The following is a 19,129-nucleotide window of genomic DNA, read 5'->3' as shown; positions in this document are numbered from 1 at the left end:
CTGTCATCTTCACCTGCCATCGATGGTATTAATTCCAAAGTCGTAAAAAATACTAATTATATAACTAGCGAGATCTTGTGTCACATTTTTCAGCAGTCTTTGTCATTAGGAGTGGTGCCAGATGACTGGAAAGTGGGTAAAGTTATACCAGTCCCCAAAAAAGGTCCATCATTACGCAGTAGTTACCGCCCAATTTCTCTACCCAGCATCTGTTCAAAATTCATGGAACGTGTACTTTACTCTCACATTGCTACATTCCTAACGTCTGTCAATGTCTTCCACCATAACCAACATAGGTCTATCTTGTGATAGCCAATTAGCTCTATTTATATATGACACAAGTTCTAACCTTGATAAAAAAATCCCAGTTGATGCCCTCTTTCTAGATTTCAAAAAGGCGTTTGACAAAGTTCCGCATCGATGGCTTCTCCTAAAACTTTCTCGCTTACACCTTAATCCTCGTTTTATACTGGATTCATAATTTCTCAACTAACAGACAACAGTTTGTGCACACTAACAACCACTCCTCCTCTAAAAGCCCCATTCTTTGTGGAGTACCCCAAGGCACAGTCCTTGGGGCCCCTTCTCTTCCTTATACACATTAATGATTTACCCGCTAAACTTTCTTCTAACATTCACATTTTTGCTGACGATTGTGTCATATCTCGCGCAATCATTACTTGTACCGACAACCGCACATTGCAAGATGATCTTGACAAAGTTACTACTTGGTGCAACATGTGACTAATGTCACTGAACACTACGAAGACTTTACTGGTACTTTTTCATCGGTGGAAGCATCACCATACTCCGAAGTACGTTCTCTGCAACTCGGAAATATAATCTGTGGAGTCGTGCTAGTACCTTGGCCTTACACTTTCAAATAACCTTTCCTGGTCTTCTAGTATTACGAACATTACTAACGAAGTTAATCGCATGCTTGGTTACTTCTGCTGCAACTTGCACTTTGTACCCATTCATCCTTAAATATACTAACTTATCTAACTTTTGTCAGACGTAAGCTAGAATATGCATGCTCTATTTGGGATCCACACCAAACAGTCCTAACACTCTAGAAGAAGTTCAAAATCGTGCAGCTCGTTTTACTTATTATGATTATTCATACCACACTAGTGTCTCTCAGCTAAGATTAAAAGCAGGAATTCCCAATGTAGATATAAGGTGTCATGTTTTTAGACTGGGCCTATACCACAAATTTTATCATTCTGCTCCTAGTACTTTAGCCATCATTCCAGCGCACCGTCACTCTTGCATATTACGTCACAAAAAATCTCTGTACCCTCCGCCTGCCTGAACCATTGTGCACCTTCATTCCTTTTTTGTGAAGACTGCCTGGGACTGGAATGACCTTTCCGCCGATGCCGTGCACCATTCCAATCCACATCATTTCAAGGCTGCCATTGAATCCACATTGCACTGAAATGATCACTCATCCCTCGTGTAATACCCCACACTGGGGCCTTTGAAGTATGAATAATAAAAATAAATATTTTAGCAACTTCAAAGTTAAGGAAGTTTCTTTACCTTCTAGAACATAATTTATTAGTAATAGCTACAAACAGGCAGCTTAAATGTATTGTACGGTGCATCGGCTCGTTGATTATGATGAAGCAACAATGTTGTCCGTTTACAACAGGTCATATATATTGTGCTGAGTGATACAGGCTTCATGTTGTGTTGATCAAACACATATATTTTTATGCTTCTTAGAACCCATTAGAATGGCTCTTAATATTGCGAGTGCTGCACTGATTACATTAGATTGGAGGATTTTTGCAAGTGTAACAGTAAATTAAATTATCAAAACTTATTGTAACAAATGAACAATAAGACAGATCAACTGTAGAAAGGCACATATATTGGAGCAGCTGGACTCACTCAAAGGAACCTAAAGTATTGCTTTCGTTTTTCATGACTTTTGGACAAGTCAATACTGCACGGACCTTTCAGTTGGATCAAGAGGTGGCAACATAGTATTTGTCCTGTATAAAGGTTGTGTAATTGTCATCGCCATGTTAACATAACCAAATGCAGGTAGCAATATGTGTTCTCCTTTAACAAGCACTAAAACCTAAAATATTTGTAGGCATAACGTGGACTATATGCATTTTGACACTAGGAAACTGGTTCCCTGTGTTGTTTTGAATGATGCTGGATTTGTAACCTTATAATTTGAAGGTAAACAGAGTTTCAGCTTCAGATTAGTAAAGTAAAAGCCCTTTACTCTGCTAGCCAATTCACTGTTTGTTCCTTATACCTGCCTGAACTAGACATCTGTGAAAAGTTTCGGTAGATGATTTGCCCCATGTTAGTCGATGGTATAGTGTTCCAAAGTTCCTACATTTATGATAGTTCGAAAGACCTTGAAGCAAAATTTTTTAGAGGAGGTACGTGGATACACTTGAAAAAAAAATAAAATAAAAGCTGGTAAGACTGCAAGTAAAGTCTTACCACACTGCCATTTCAATTTCTGTTTAGCACTCTAGTGTAATGTAGATTTACATGTTCTTTAGTTCTTACTTTGAATTTGTTTTGATACCTGCTAATGAGTTGGTAGCATTGGTGTTTTGCTGCTGAGCACAAGGTTGCGGATTCCCAGCTGTAGCAGCCACATTTTGATGGGGGTGAAGTGCATAAATGTTTGTGTGCTGTACATTAGGTGCACGGTAAACTTATTTTGCACCATACAACTGTACAATGTGCAAAGATTATGTACAACAACACAAAAGACTCATAATTTACTATTTTGTCTTGCTTCTATAAAAACATGAGACACAGTTGGTGAAAACAAGGTTCTTTTCTAACCTGGCTGTTTCACCCTTCCCAGATCACTGATGGAAGTATACCTACCACACAGTGGGAAAATGCAAGTACTATTGGGTCCTTGAAGTGGCATGTTGATGCAAGTAGTAGTGCGTGCACCAATGCAAGGGCTATGATACTGTATAATCATTAGAGAGAAATGGATGTAAACTTGGCAAGTTGAGTGACATTCATTATGATGGCAGTGAAAAATCGGCACTTAGCACTCAAAGAATCGTGTAGGGCAAGCAGGGAACTTGCAGCTAAGAGTTCAGCGCGTACATGCATAGGACAAGTACAAAAAGCCTACCTGCATTTGTAGCCCAACTTATACTACCATGTGTGGACAAAAATATTTTGAGCAGGTTGATTTCACATTCAAATGTGAAGGGCTTCTATCATATCACACATTTTCTTTGTGTGTGTTTGTGTGCAGTAATTAGTGTGTTGTCAGTACAGAACTTGTCCTGTGGAATTTTTTCTCTGCTTGTTGCTATATTATTTGTGCTGCCATCATTAGTAATATGTTGCCTTATATCATTTTATGGACCCGGTATTTTTTCAATGAAATGGACGTGTCATTCATTGGTTTGACAACTATGTTTTCACTGTTTCTATGGTCAGCTGATTCCGATTCATGAATTCCACATGCCTTTCAACATTGAAGGTTTAAGGGCTTGCAAAATAAGTGTGTCTTACATTACCATGTAAGAAATCCACACACTGGCAACAGTAATATGATAACACACAGGTCTGCATAACTGAAGCCTCCAGTACAGATGGAATGTCGTAATAAGGCAGACTTGGTGCTCCCCTTCAAGGCAACTTTGCATACAGCTAAGGCAATTAAACATTGAAAATCAGCAGTTCAAGAAATATTTTGTTGCATACTTCAAGATTTTCAAAAGTTCTAATTGAAATAATCAGTGCTGAAATATTCAACAGTCTTTCATATTTTAAGGTGTTAATGTTGGGAGATGGATCTATATTTATATGACAACCTAAAACTGTCGTAACGTACTTGACACAACCATGTCCGCTGGAGCTGCATTGTACTTTAACAGCTGCAGATGCACCAGATGGAACACACACTGTTGGAAGAGACCACACACATGGCTTTTTGGAATTGAGCACCCACTGTTTCCTTTACAAAAAAGTGCACTTACTGTGTGTTGCTAATCCATAACAAGCTTGTGAACGCTGAGCATTCATGTTTGCTCCTACTAAAGGAGTGGATGGGTGTATTTCACTTGGGCAATGTTTACTTTTACTCCCTAAGTTTGTGAAACACGGTGTTGTAAAGTTTAAAAGCACCCTTGGTAAATTTTTCAAGCAACAAAGTTGTGACAGACAAAACTTATGGTAACAGCAAATGGAACAGCTTGCATGGATTGTCTTCTCTGTGAGCAGGACTTGTCATGCCTATAGATTTTAAGTTTCTTTTTGATATGAAGCACAATGTCACTGCAGCAGATTATAGTTGCTGCAATGAAAGCAACTTGTACAATGTATCACAATGAATCATTGCGGGCAATATGCGCTCTGCTGTTATCTTTGCTAGCAGCCTGCTCTCATTTGTGTAATGCCCTGTCAGAGAAAACAAAGGTAAGCAAGCAGCTGATATAGATAGAAAACACCATACATTGCAAGTCAATAGAATTAGTGAGTTATGCCACTCAAGAAAATGTCAGTTTCAACATGAAAACAATGTCACTCTCTCAAAGCTTGCACAATGTTCCGAAGGGCGGTGGTTGCTTCGGAAGGAGGAATTTGGTTGAGAACAGCAAGGGCTCTTGATGTGTAGGACTCCAAAAGTGCCTTCGTCTTCTCGATGCCATCTCCATTTACTATAGTGTTGTGAACCTATGGCACGCAAGAAAAAGAAGCTTTTTAGATGTACATTTGTTACTACGAAATTCTCGCGACAACAAAATGTTTTCGCATCCTTGACAAACGATCGTAGGATTCAATGTATTTTATACCTCTTGACAATGAAATGTCGCTGTACTACTACAATCCTGCATCGGCAAAATCTGCCTGAATGTAACCCCGCATAACCTACTCAAGCAAAGCTAGCAGACTCCAAAATGTGCTCAAATGCCTTCCGGTATACGAGATGCGATCACTTTTGCGCTTGGCACCAGACATCGGTGCCTATGACCGATAGCGTGCACTGGAGAAATGCTGCTGCATGTGTGGAGCGCTGTTGCTCTGCATCTGGTGCCGAGTTATGCAAAATCTCGCAAAAGTGATCGTATCTCCGAAACCAGCTGACCGAGAATACGGCTCCACAGCAGTGCTGCCACTGCTGGTTGACGCATGCAGCGCACTTTGTACTGTTGGCAAAGCGGTTATACATACTTGCAAGCTTGCCAAGGTAGGCTAACGGAATTTTGACAGTCAAGTTTCCTTCTGCGATGCATTACCTACCTGTGCTGTCTCATTTCGCAACAATGAAATTCTCGCGAAAGCAATTTTTTTCGCGTCCCCCGTCGACTTTGTTATTGCGAGGTTCAACTGTATTGCTGTGTGTTGCTCACTATTGAGCTTGCAGCTCAATCTGCAGCACGATTATGACACAAAACATATTACACAGTTTGTAGAACGAGCGTTCTCAGGATTTTTAATGAAAGCAATAATCTTACCATGCGTTCTGCAAGCTCTTTAACATATCATAAAAAAGTGACAGATTCATAGCAACCCTGAGTAGAGAACTGTGCTATGCAACTTGCTTTTCAAGAACTATACAAACGCTGACCTATAGTTGGAAAGCTTTACGAGACTGCCACTGGCCCTATAGAACTAATGTATGAGCATGACAAATTCTGGACACCTTGTAGCACGCTGTTTGAAAATTTGTACTCCATTTGTGTGACTACATGCTAATTAAGCCACCGAGATGAGCAGAAAAAGTGACTTTTTGTATGGATATGTTGCTGATTGCACCCAAACCAAGCTGACAAAAGCCAAACTACTAAGTTATGAACACTATATTTGCAGTTGGTTGTGTGCCTTCAGAATATGCACTGTTTGTACCTTCACATGTTACTTAGCAATACACGGTACCAGGTGACTTCTCTGACTGCTATCACAAATTTCTGCCACTCGGAATCCTCAAGCAGCTTCAAATGGTACCAACTCTACCTCAATCTCTGTGCCAGTGAGGGTGGTGATTAAATGAGAAAAGTGCCAGCAATGGCTGTTCTGAATTGACTCCTCCCCTTCCCGTCGGCAGGTCGGCTGTAGCACTGCAGCAGCCATTCAACAAGCACTGGAAGTGATTTTATTGCTAGTAGTGCCTTGTGTGGGATAATTGTAACCCTCCATTTTTCAATTAATGATTTAATCGCAATTAATTGGTTGATGTGGGATGAGCAAAAACAAGAAAGCAGACATTGTACTCCTGCTGCATGTATTTCCCCGAAGCACTGCACATGACAGTCACCACCCTTGTTTGACTAAGATTCTTGGCACAGGATACTGTTTCGTGAGCCACCTGAACATGAAACTACCAGCTCATGAATCAGTGAAGGTTTTTACGTGTTTCGATGACCCATTTCACTGCTGGATCTCGTGACTCAACACTTAAGCATGTGTGTGTGTGTGTGTGCGTGTGTGCACGCTATACTGGTTGCCACCCTATGATGCTTCCTTGAAGGGACACTTTTAAGCCCTGCCTCTTGGCAGGCGTTAATGTGCAGATTTTTCCGTGCAATGCTTTTCATTTTCTCTTATCTATTCCTTGAGTAGCACGCCATCCTCTAGCCTTCTTGGCACTGGTAAGCTGATGTGAAGGGTTCTCCTTAACTTTACCAAGCCCCACCAATGTGCACTAGACGAGAATGCACAAGCTGGCTGATGCCTGATCTGGCACTGAGGTCACCAGCATCACATGCCTGCTCACCCTGCCTGCCTCGCTGCCATGTCATGTGTGACATCAGGGCCACCATGTACAATATACAGTCGACTTCTGTTAATTTGACCCTGACGGAACCAATGAAATGGATTGAATTGAACAAGATGCAGAAAGAAGTGCCAAAACATACCGCTCATTCATTTGGCAGTATATGCTATATTTTAACGCACCCCTGAATCGAACGTATGCCCACTTTCTGTGTCCAAAGTAGGAAACTAACAAAGCTCGTAAACAAAGTAGAAATCTAATGCACACGTGATTTCTTAACAAGAAAATGGCTAAGTGTGTTGCACAATGACAGATGATTTTCTAAAGTCAGCTTCGCCGCAGTACATGTTATGCGGTAAAGCATAAGAATACCACAAGGACAGTTTTGGTATAATTGCACCATGCAAGCAATTTTTCGCCCAAATTTATTGAAGAAAGAAGCTGCATGTTAGAATCTTGTCAATACTGCAATGAAACATTGTGAGCTATGGTTACTACTTGTAAATTTTTCTATGGCAAGCCAAAAATAGGTGTTTTCTATGTGAGGTGATGCATGTTCAACACAATGACTGTCCCCTAAGCTCCGCCGACACAGACGCTGCCACTAAAGGGATCGCTATTGGGGTTGCATATGGGTCGGGCATATGCATGCTGACTTGTAAAGCTAGAATTATCCGGTAAAGGTCAATTTTATGATTGAAATAACAAAAGTATGGGCCCATAGAAATGCATGGACGGTGGCCAGGATCTTTGGCTGAGATCGAATTAACCATAGTCGAATTAATGGAAGTATACTGTACTTTAAAGCATAACAGGTTCACCGAATCATAAACAACCACCCAGTTTCCCACCTCAAAACTGCTTGGAAGTGAAAAATAAGTATCTTTTCCAAGACAAACCGCAAGACATTTTTTGTATTAAGTCAAAACTGACTGGTATATTATTATGCAATAGGTGTGACACATGCAATACTGGAAATTGCAGTACCTTCAAGTAATCCAGTTTCTCAACATTGTCCCTGTGGCTGCGAATCTCTTCAAGGAGGCATGGATCCGATTCCAAGTGCAAAACAACTGGCGCCGACGTCAGTACAAATGGCATGCCAGGAGGATGCCTGTATGTGTCGACAAAGGGCTGCAGGTCAGAATGAACCTGCATGGACAAAGAATTTTCAGCCCTTAACATCCACAAGCTGCCAAGCTCTGCATGCCACATCCTCAAAATCATTTGTGGAATGCAAAAAATGTTGCAGCAGAGGTCCCGAGTTTCGACACTTTAAAAAATTTTCCATGTGTCAAAATTTCACTACACAGCAGCGAAGTGGAAGAGCAGCCTAGCTGGTACACCACAGTGGTTGTTCCTGATTCATTCCCGACTCCCATCAGATTAAGCTTTCCCGACTGAAAAGGCATTCTCACATGCCACCTTAACTGGCAATGAGACCAATTACCCTTTGACATGAACAGAATGCCATAGCCATTTAGCCACCTTGGGGGCGTCTGAGCACACTGCTCACGTCTTGCTGCATCCACAACATAATGATGGAAAGCTCTCAATACAGTAACATCTGTATGTCCGTATTATATAAACAGTAAAACCTCGATATAACGAAATTTTCGATATAACAAAGTGAAACTTCTCTTAGTCTTGTTCATAGAACACTGTATTTAGAACCTAAATATACCGAAGTGTGTATGCGATTGTATTATACCGAAATTTCACTGCCGCCGCAAACTAATACCGAGACAATAAATGGAAACTTCCGCGGACGCAGATGGTGAAATGATTGAACTGCAAGCAAACGCACCTGTCAAATCGCGCGACAAGAGCGACCGCCGAAGTGGAGCCGCATCATGTTCCCTATAAAGCCCAACTGCGATAAGGACCAATCACGCCCCGCGCGCTGTGCGCCTTAGGTGCGAGTGAAAGCGTGTGAGAGTGAGACAAGATGGCTTCACTAGTGCCGCCTCCCCGTGCGAGCAAAGGGAAATAGGGTAGTGATGTCGCGGTAACGCGATCAAGCGCGCGCAAGGAGGCGGAGTGGGGAACAAGTTGGCGCGCGTTTTGGCCGTGGCTGCGCATGGCTGTAAGCGCGGCTGAGCGCATACGCAGCCGCGCATCCTACTTTCTGCCGCGTGTGCAAAGAGCGGGCGTGCCGAGACGGCGTGGCATCATGCAAGCTATCTTCCCGCGCGTTTATTGTTGGAGGTTGCGTAATCTGGAGTCTCGGTGACCCGTTGGAGCGAGAGGCAGACGAAGCATTCGCTCTCCGCTACCCGCGCTTTTCATGATAGCGTCGTCCCAGTGCGGGCGACGCTATCAGCAGCTTGGGCGGATGGCGCGCGTAAGCGTGGCTGGCTTCGCTTGATACGTACCGCCGTTTTGAATATATCGTCGACGTGGCATGAAACCGTATCATTCGTCGCCGACTCCAAATTTATCAAAAGAAATTTTCTCATTCAAATTTGCTTTTTTTTTCGATTGTCAAATAATTCGGAAAATTCTGCGGCCCCTTTCCGAGTAAGAAAAATCGGTCGGCGATTGAGCTTATTTGCATAAAAGGTAGAATTTCAATACAACGAAGTTTCGATATAACGATGCAAATTGCCGATTTTGCCGACTTCCTTATATCGAGGTTTAACTGTATATATAGTGAGAGTGGCTTACACATGCTAGTTCAGCTTGCCCTCTGAAAAGCACCAATTAGTTTTTACAGTCTGCATCTTCCAAATAATTCCACTAGTGCACCTTGTTAATGTTGGCAGTGGCTGCACAGCACATTAGAGGGCTATACAGAGTTAGTGAAGACAAGTGGCTTAATTTCATAAAAACAGCATACCATATAGGGTGTAATTTTGCCATACAATAACTATCAGTTGTGTATTCACTTTTGTTTTTTAACTCTGTGTGCGTGGTACTTCCTTGTTTTTAATGCCAATGGCATTACCAGATGTACACGGCATCCCTCATAGCACAGATCTTGGTGTGCAGCATTAAAGAAAAGCACTAAAGGCTCTTGGCACAAAACTATAACTGAATGGACTTGTGAAAGCAAGTTCAAGCCTATCTTGCAAGCAGTGCCATTGATGTATGTGGTGTTGGTCATCAATTGCAGCTTCAGGGACATGCTGATAAACTTGTGCTAGGGAGATACAGATACCACACATCTTGGTGAAGCATGCGAGTTCGCAGCTGTGTGGATTGTGGCACCCTCTAGCATGAACTCGGTGAATGGCAGCTGTAGCACCCTAAGGTTTCAGCGCTCACCTTCAAACTTATTTCCCCTATATTTTTGCATGATTAGGCCTGACACACATGGTTTGAGACAAGATAACATAAATCAGTGCAATGACATGAACTTTTGTGCGATTATGCATCCTGGAGGCGCATATAACACACAAAACAAGAGGCTTCACAAACCAGCTCAAACGCATAGTTTAACTTGCTATTGCAAGAAAACAAAAATGATGATAATTATTATTGTGCAGCACAGCTGCACCTTAAATGGTGTATAGTTCTTGAGAGAGTTGCACACCCAAAAAATAGCATTGGCAATACACTGCGAGCACAGAATCCAAACTTGGCCAAGGTTTTTTGAATGTTAGGTAGGTATCATGTACTTAACTTGAAGCCAAGTATTTCCAATACAACTTATAAGACTGCCTGTTTATTAACCACTATCAGCATTATTGGCACATTGGTAGTATCACAAATTGCAGAAGATATACACAATATGATCATAAAAATTGGGTGTTTATGTGGAAGTAAATTTTATTGCACATTATCACTAAGCAAACTAACTACCCCAAGATTGTCGCTGTCTCTAAGGACAGCTGCGATTGTGATAAAAACAGTGCCAACCTGCCATGCAAGTCCAATGCTCTTGCCAAACTCGAAGCCAAGCTCTTGGAAGGCCTGTTCATGACTTGCAAGTTCCAGTGTGGCCTGGCAGCTGTTGGACATGAGCGAACCTGTAGACAGATAGTTCTTCTCCTCCCACTGCACGATGCCCATGCCTGGGCTAGGAATGGGATTGCCCTGCTGGTCGTGGTCTCCCAGGAACTCCGACTGCATGAAGTCTCCAATGGCTGTTGCCACCAAGTCCACCACCTGTCCGAACAGCCATAAACAGAGCGACAAGAAGCATAGTAACCTTCTCTTGCATAATGAATGACATATATAAATGAGGTGAAGCTTCTTAATTGACTCTTCCATTATCGCTAGAAATGAGCGTTTTGTTTCAAGACAGAGTAGTTGCAACATATACCACTATACATAAATTTATAGCCTAAGCACTGGCATTTTGAATGGATGTAAAGCAGTAATAATTGCTCAGACATATTTTTATAATTCTTATATAAACTTCTAAGAAGCACCTCAAGGAACACAAATGAAAGTAATAAGTTTGCTATTTTAGCATAAGTACTGAGAGTTAAATCTGAAATATGCCGAATATGCACCTGGCTCCTAGTTCCCGACTTTGCAAGTGAGAACAAGCAAAAAAACAAGTATGAAGATTTGTTAGCATCAATACTAGCCACAGTGTGAAAATTCCACACGATGAGAAAGATTGTTCGTAAAAATTTGTACATACAATGCCGTAACTATGATGGGTAAAAGCAACTCACGATGGGAAAAATGAAGTTGCATTTGATATTAGTCCAACACAATTATCAAAATAACGCGCTCATGAGCATATACTGTTGTTTGAGACCCCGTTAAAACTGCTTAGATGTCGGATAAAAATATTAGACATGAGAGAACCTTCTGTGTCTTCAAACACAAACGTTTAGCATACCTTCAAGCCATGCTAACTCAGCGTTTTAGCGCCAAGACATGGGTAAATGTTACTATTGCTGAAAGCCAGTCAAGCTGATCACTGGCATTGGAAAACATTGCTACAGCACTAGAAAAGGTGAAACAGAACAAGAAGTACCATAGACTGGCTCTACCAGATTGCTCCTGTGCATTTTGTGTGTATGCTTCACCTTCGTTAGCACTCGAATTATGTTTTTTAGTATGTAAATGCGACATCCCAGTTTGTGCTGCCTTTTAATTTCAGCCAAGTCCCGACAGGCACCAGTGGCTTTTAAATATGCTATTCGAATGCTGGATAATTAGTGGAACATTGTAGTTACTTGAAAATTAAATGCCACATATGGTACAGACTTTGCACATAATTTGCATGTCTGGCCTCACAAGCTGCAGCAAGCACCATGGTAAAAGAAACTTTTGTTGGCCATAAAAGAAATATATGCATACAACTTTAATTAGCAAAACAATGTTAACGTAATATCAAGTGCAGTGGTATGCAATTATACAAGTGGGCTTTAGGTAATATAAAAGCGAATTTATTAACCGTAAATGGAATGCACAAAGAGTAGAAGTTTCACTAATACATATCTGGTATTAACGAAAATGGTTTTCTGAGTTACCGTTTTAGTCCATGCTGCATTACTGCAGCTGATTATGTGTTCGTGCTGTTTTACCTACTTAAGTTTTATGTATTGTTTTATGAGGCAAAAAGAAAGACAAATATTTCATTATGGTTTTCTTCATCAAAATCTCACTATTTTAATGGAGTTGCTGATCTTTGTTCTATATTTATTTTACCTGAGATGATCACTTATACCCTGTAAGCAGACGCAGTGAAATTGTACTTGTTGGCATGGGGCAGCCATCATAAGCTTAACAGAAAAGGGACATTAAATGTGATAAGACATGAAATTCAGTTTTTTCAGCAATACATTGGCCCCTGGGGGCATTCCATCAACAAACGTACCTACCCAAAGAACGCCTCAGAATCACAAATACCAATCAAAATATTTGTGCACCTGCCATGGTGGCTTAGTGCCTTTGGTATTGTGCGGCTTAGCATGAGGTGACGGCTTTGATTCCCAGCCGCTGTGGCTGCATTCCGATTGGGGTGAAATGGAAGAACATCCGTGTACTGTGCATTGGGTGCACGTTAAAGAACCCCCCCAAGGTGTTCAAAATTAATCTGGAGTCCCCCCACTATGGTGTGCCTTAACATCATATTGTGGTTGTGGTATATAAAACTGCAAAATTTAATAAAACTATTTTTTCTATTTGTGCAGAAACTATCAACAATAATTGCCAATGTAAGCAAATAGCTAATAAAGCTATTCGCTTTATAAAAGGAATGGTGTACTTGACAGCACACATTTGTTGCAGTAAGGATATTTAGGTAGCGTTTATTGTTTCATTGCGTAATTTTGTAAAGAACAGGGCCGTTAGCCAGTAAATTTCTAGCGGTAGTATATGTAGACAGCACATGTGTGCCAAAAACTTTCACAGTTCGTGTTTGGCAATGAACGTGCCCCAAAACTCGGTTGCATGAGCACATGTGCCCTTTGTATAGGCGCCTTTGTATCGGCAATGACAGCCCAACCTCTGACCACCAACCATTGAATATGAAAACAGGTGAAAGAGCTAACGAAAGCGATTTGCTTTAATAATGACATAGAAAATGTGTTGCGTGTACCCATTGGTCACACGTGTGCGGCAGAATCAGTGCGAATATGTGTGAAGGATGTTAAAGAAAGAAAAAAAAAAAGCACAACACATCTGGGGAGTAGGTAGCGATGTTGTGGGTCCTGTCTTCTTTACAGTAATGGTTCATATTAGGCAAACTTCTAAACTGGCTGGGTATTCTCAAAGTGCAGTACACATGAGGCAGTCCTTGTTGCCATAATTGTATTAGTTTCAGAGCTAATGCTTGGAGTCTACATTAATGGAACCATAAGACTTTTTTAAAAATGCTGAACTTTTGATTCTGTCTTGGTGCTGTCCATTTCTGAGGAAGATGAAGTTGTCAGAAATGATTGATTCATGCGGTTTAACATCTCAGCAATACTGGGTGGGCTCTGGACAATTTCCACTACACAAGGTTTTTTTATGTGTATCTAAATTAAAATAGACAAGTGTCTTCACATTCTGCTCTCAACGAAATCGCCACATTTGCGTTCCACCTCCATTAGCCAGGAATTAAAACCGTGACCATAAGCTCAGCAGCACTACACCACAGTCTTGGAGCCGCTGTGATGGGCGAAGATGTAAGAAATTTTGTCGCTAAATTTTCAGCTGACGGAATCAATTTGTGTTTGAAAGTGTTCAAGTGATCCCCATTTCGCTACATACTTTGCAGTTCTTGAGATCCGTTAGGGACTTGCTGGCATTGGCAATAAGGTAGTCCCCCGTCAGGACGGATATCTTGTTGCCAAATTGCAGGTCCTTGAGGGTGGTGGCATCAGGGAAGAGGTCATTCGACAGATTCAGCACCCCGCGGTGAATCAAATGTGCCGTGTGGATCATCTCGGTGATTTCAGCCAGCGACCTCTGCCGCTGCGTGATGCCTGCCACACGCTCTTCCTCGAGACAGTCCTGCCGCGTGCTTGGGTGTCCAGCTGCCTTTGACAGCAACAGCACAATGAGACCTCTTGTCTGAATGTTGGTGCGTCCATTGTATATTAGCCGCCTGCAAAGGGAAAATCATTCATGGGTGCTACTTTTACCAGCAGAAAAATTGAACCTAATGAAGCTTGCATCAAATCATTCATTACAGGAATGTATACAGTGCCAAGGCCACAAGCTCACAACAGTAAAAGCAAGTAAGCCAAGCCTGTGGAATCGGAGCTTAGACATACAAGCACATTTGAAACAATTAAGTGGCTCGTGGGAACGGCAATATATTTAAGCGGTGCAAGTTTGCACAGTTTCACAGTGGAATCGCACCTAATTATACCTGTCAGCCTTCTCCACATGCTAACGTATGTTTATATAAACATCCTCCCCCCACCACCATAATGGTTTGTAAAGACAGCTGTTGTCAATTAGATACTGTGATTTAGGCAGAGCATTCTGTAGTGTCATATGCACCTAATAAAATTTTCAATTTTTGCTCATGATTTAGCTGACTTCTAACAGATGCACACAATAATTGCTGCCAGTGTGAGGTCCGGTCTGGAAGACTTTCTTGTGTCAAGCTGAAGCAATTCACCTATGATGCGATCAAAGCATCAGTCAAAGCGGGAATGCAAAATCTTGTGCTAATGTATGAAAGTTGTCGTGTCAACGCATAAACTATCGTGATTATTACACAAAAGGTGTGTAGAATCAATGTGTGATGTCCATCTGTTTCTCGTCCAGTGGGGAAAGTGATATTGAAGGTGAGGCAAAACGCAATGCACTAAACTATACATAAGTTAGGCTGCCCGTGCATCAAATATGGCCCAAAAGCGCCTACATTTTCCTCCGAAGTTATTCTCTGGTATCACAACCGTGGTTTTTATTTCAAGCGCTCGCGTATTATGTACCATAGTCATCACTATATGGCGGGAAAATTATTCACTGTTTGAACGCAAACGATGTAGTTCGTATCGGTAGGTACTATTTATTTTTATTACTGCTGGCAAAAGCATAACGGGCTTAAGACGCAAGCGCGCAGTTTCCATGGCGACGCGCAACACTGGTTCTTTGACCGCCTTACCGCAGTGTCTGGCCCTCGACGACGGAGGCGGGCTGGATGTAGGCGGGCGACCAGCGCCTCCTCTCCGAATGTCGAGCAAGACGCGACTTGCACGCGCGTTCAAAGGCACTGGGTCATCCGGTCAAGGAAGTTCGTTCGCACGGATTCCAGGGCAAATGCCCGACCGCGTACGATAGCGGAGGTTGGGGTGTACCGTTTATGATTCTCTGTTTCTCTGGTTAATTTTGTCACTTCGCACAATGCATCATTACAGTGGCTGCAGCATTACGCGAAAATTTATGAACACGCAAGGCAAACGAAAAAGCAAATATTAATAAACAGTCTAATGTGATACTGACGGGATAAATCGTCTCCACATGCCTTTTCGCGGGGTCTGACATGAGCAACTAAGTTTGCTGTGTTTAGCGTGCACAGCCGTATTGTCAACACGTGAGCAAAGCTACGGAAGACGCGCACAAGCTCTTTAAAGAACATACCACAAACTGACACATGTAGTTAGAATGACACGCAAAACTCGGAGATACTTGTCCACACGCAATAGTGGCTACACTGTTACTCACTTTGCTGTCTTCAATACGGGGTGATTGGTACCGATCAACTTTCGCACGTGGAATGCAATGTTGGATGTTTCGTCGTTGAGCAGGCATCGCAGGCTGAAGTACGACGTCGGGTAGCCGACGATTTTCTCTGCGTTCGACACAGCGCGGTTCCAGTCTGTAGTTTTTGTTGAAGCCCAGAAACCAGCTGATGCGAAAGTTCTGCTTGTGTACCACTGACCAACGACAGCGCGTCTTGGTGCGCAGAGTGCATGCAACAGCGCTCGACTCATGTCGCGCAGACACCGAAGTTACGTTTCGGGACCGATCAGAAAGGTTTTACCCGCCGCCGCCGCGGTCCCGAAACAAACTTGCCCCTACTTCGGCGACCCATTGCTCTTCGAGCAGAAGGAAACCGGCGTGACTGGGTAAGGCTTGCTTAATGTTCAATGTTTGCGCTCACAACATAGTAGCGCTAGTGAAGGTATAAAAAACGTGTGCAAGAACATTTATAAATATGCAGTTTGTCTTTAAGATACCCTATAAAGTAAAATAAGTTATATAAAACTTTGAATATAAACGAATGTGCACGGTGCTTGGGTTTACACAATAATTTACACAGAGAGCTTGATGCTGTTACTAGCGCCGTGTAGCGGCATTATTTGTTACTTTTACGGTGCAGCTAGTTTCGGTTTCGGCGAATAGCGCTCGCGCTTTCTGTGCGCATCAGCGAACTCCAGAATACGTTCGCCCTGGTTGCACCATGCCTTTCCAGCTAACAATGCACCAACTTGACCAATACCGAGTCTTGCTGAAGGTGCGATGTTACGCTGCGAACGTTCTCGTTCGCAGCGTAACATCGAAACCGAGTGTCGATTTTTTAGTCGCAACCATATGAAGCCAAGGAAAGCCCAGGGGAAAATATTGGTTGTTTTTAATTGAAGCGTAGAAATGGTAGGCTAAAAAGAAATAAGTGGGACGAAAAAAAACAACTTGTCGTCGGTTGGAGTCGAACCACGCCTTACGCTCAGTGGCGTAGCCAGAAGTATTTCTCGGGGGGGGGGGGGGGGGGGGCGCGTGCACTAGCCCGGTGTTCCTCTCTCCCTCACCCCTTTGGATACGCCCCTGCCCACGCTTTGTTTCATAAGTCGTTGCGTGCAAAAAATAGCTGCCGTCGCTTCTATTAGTACTAGTACTAGAAGATCGATCGCTGTCGCATGCACAGCAAATCAACAAGTTACGCTTTGTTAGAAGGTCCTCGTGGCTGACCACTCGCACTTCCCGTCCCCACTGGTCCTCGCGCACTGCTGTCACCCCACTAGCACGGCGTGTCACTGCCACGGTTGGCATGTCAGTACGCCCTGGGGCGGTAGAGTACGTAGGTTATTTACCGCTCCTGATATACGTGTATTCGGTTTCGTCACCTGCAGCTACACTGAGGCCTTTCTCAAAGCGATTCTTCCCAGCGCTCCTTAGCCCTCGCTGCCAACCTTTATATCAAAGGCGGAATATTCATTTGATTTATTGGTTCTGGAGCAAAGAACCTCACTGTTTTACAAACAGTCAGGACTAACAAATTTATATTACTTTCGTTTTCATTCTTCTTTTATGTTCTTCGTATATTGATGACCTCAGTAGACTTCGTTTCCTTGAATTACAAGGTTCTTGTTTTCTCAAGCAAACATTTTTTGCGCATTACGCCAGAGCGCCATTGATCGAATTTGCTTTAATTTAGCACAACAGACTCCATCACTTGGAAAATGCGCTTATCTGTCCCGGCTCCAGTCTAGCCTTATAGTATTTTTATTTTACCGTATTAGATTGTTTGCTTGTTCGTATTTGCAAATGATGAAAATGACGGAGAACTTGCTGCAAATACTTAATCAGTAAATACTCTTCAACATGACGTTTGACAGTATGCTGCTATTCCACCGCAGTGAGTTTTCACGTTTAGCTAGGCAAATGAATCAACCACGAGAGGCAATTTTTGTAATTGTACTTAAGTGGCCGAGCAACACAGAGCGATTTACACATTGCAAAATGGAATTGTTTTCTTACATCTTCTTAAAAGAGCGAGTCAGCAAAGACTCTCAGCGTCGTCAACTATACCTAAGAATAGCTTTTAAATATTGCGGCTACTGATTGCCAGCTTTAACTTTCCTTCAGTACCTCTGGTATTAACCACCATCATCTACGGCAGAAGCCATTCCGCAAGGTTCCAAATTTAAAGAATTTAGTCCCACGCGAATTCATTCCGAAAAAGAGAAAGAAGTTGGCACTTTCACGAAGGAATGCTTGACTTGACCCGTGCGGCGACGACTTTGCAGCATTATTAGCAACGATTAAAATAGCATTCGGCACATTGTGTTACTTTGCAACGTATGTTGACCAGGCGAAACCGATTCGCTGGTGCAGTCGCTGCTCTCGCACACACGGTCGACGCAGCGGCTGTTTTGCGGAGAACAGCAGCAACGCGTCAATTGGTCATTAAGCACGCGAGAGAGGCGAGACGTTTGGATGGAGTTTCGCGCGAACCCTTGTCTGCAGCAAATCGCGAGGCCTTGTTTCTGTACAAAGATAGGATAAGCCTTGTCCCATTTATTTTATGTACCGCCGTTCAAGGCATAAAGCTTCCGCTAATTACTGGTGGTCACAACATGACGTTCAATAGTCGCACAACGACAGAAGGAAAGTAAAGAAACATTCTGGAAACAAGAGTGTATTTTCATGCCTGAGGATGTCAATAATCTTGATATATTGTGTAAAGAGATGATTGTATTAAAGTACATTTGGACCGAGAGCCCCGTCCACGTCGACGTTTTGCTGTTCCTCGTGAGAGTACCAGATACGGGAAGGTTATTCGCAAATATTACATTCCAACATTTTTGATAATGGTGTGTAGAGATGTTTTCCATAGATGGCCGCAAAGCTAAGAATAACCTTTTGAAGTTTAATTCATTTAAACCTGTCTTTATCATTTTTCGTATGTTCCCATGTCTCCAGCGGCCGGGTACTGCCCTTCAAGCCGAAGATGTTACATTTAAGTATATAATCGCCTTGCTTCAAGCCCTCGTTAGGCTTTGGTAGGCCAGCTTTTGTACACTGTTGTTATAATCTGATAAACAATATTATTATTATTATTATTATTATTATTATTATTATTATTATTATTATTATTATTATTATTATTATTATTATTGTTGTTGTTGTTGTTGTTGTTGTTGTTGTTGTTGTTGTTGTTGTTGTTGTTGTTGTTGTTGTTGTTGTTGTTGTTGTTGTTGTTGTTGTTGTTGCTGCTGCTGCTGCTGTTGTTGCAAGGAACTTGTCTTTAAGGGCGTCAAACGCTTAAAACCGTCT

At 42.3% G+C, this 19,129-nt stretch overlaps 1 protein-coding gene across 2 annotated transcripts; it reads right to left on the bottom strand.

Moving 5' to 3' along the window:
- Positions 1-1,859: 1,859 nt before the first annotated feature.
- Positions 1,860-16,209, bottom strand: Pdss2 (Decaprenyl diphosphate synthase subunit 2). 2 transcript variants are annotated; one of them, XM_075696901.1, is made up of 5 exons: positions 15,797-16,207; positions 13,889-14,225; positions 10,589-10,837; positions 7,715-7,879; positions 1,860-4,686 (listed from the first exon to the last, which is right to left on the bottom strand). In XM_075696901.1, exons 1-5 carry the CDS (start codon positions 16,063-16,065, stop codon positions 4,534-4,536), a joined length of 1,173 nt encoding a protein of 390 aa, XP_075553016.1. In that variant the 5' UTR covers positions 16,066-16,207; the 3' UTR covers positions 1,860-4,533. The 2 variants fall into 2 exon arrangements, with proteins under 2 accessions (XP_075553016.1, XP_075553018.1); XM_075696903.1 differs by lacking the exon at positions 7,715-7,879 and having other exon boundaries at positions 15,797-16,209.
- Between the last annotated feature and the right edge of the window lie 2,920 nt (positions 16,210-19,129).

The sequence above is a fragment of the Dermacentor variabilis genome, chromosome 6 (assembly GCF_050947875.1).
Source record: "Dermacentor variabilis isolate Ectoservices chromosome 6, ASM5094787v1, whole genome shotgun sequence".
NCBI lineage: Eukaryota > Metazoa > Arthropoda > Arachnida > Ixodida > Ixodidae > Dermacentor > Dermacentor variabilis.
The sequence above is the reverse complement of the archived record's forward strand: the minus strand, read 5'-3'. Positions and strand labels throughout refer to the sequence as shown.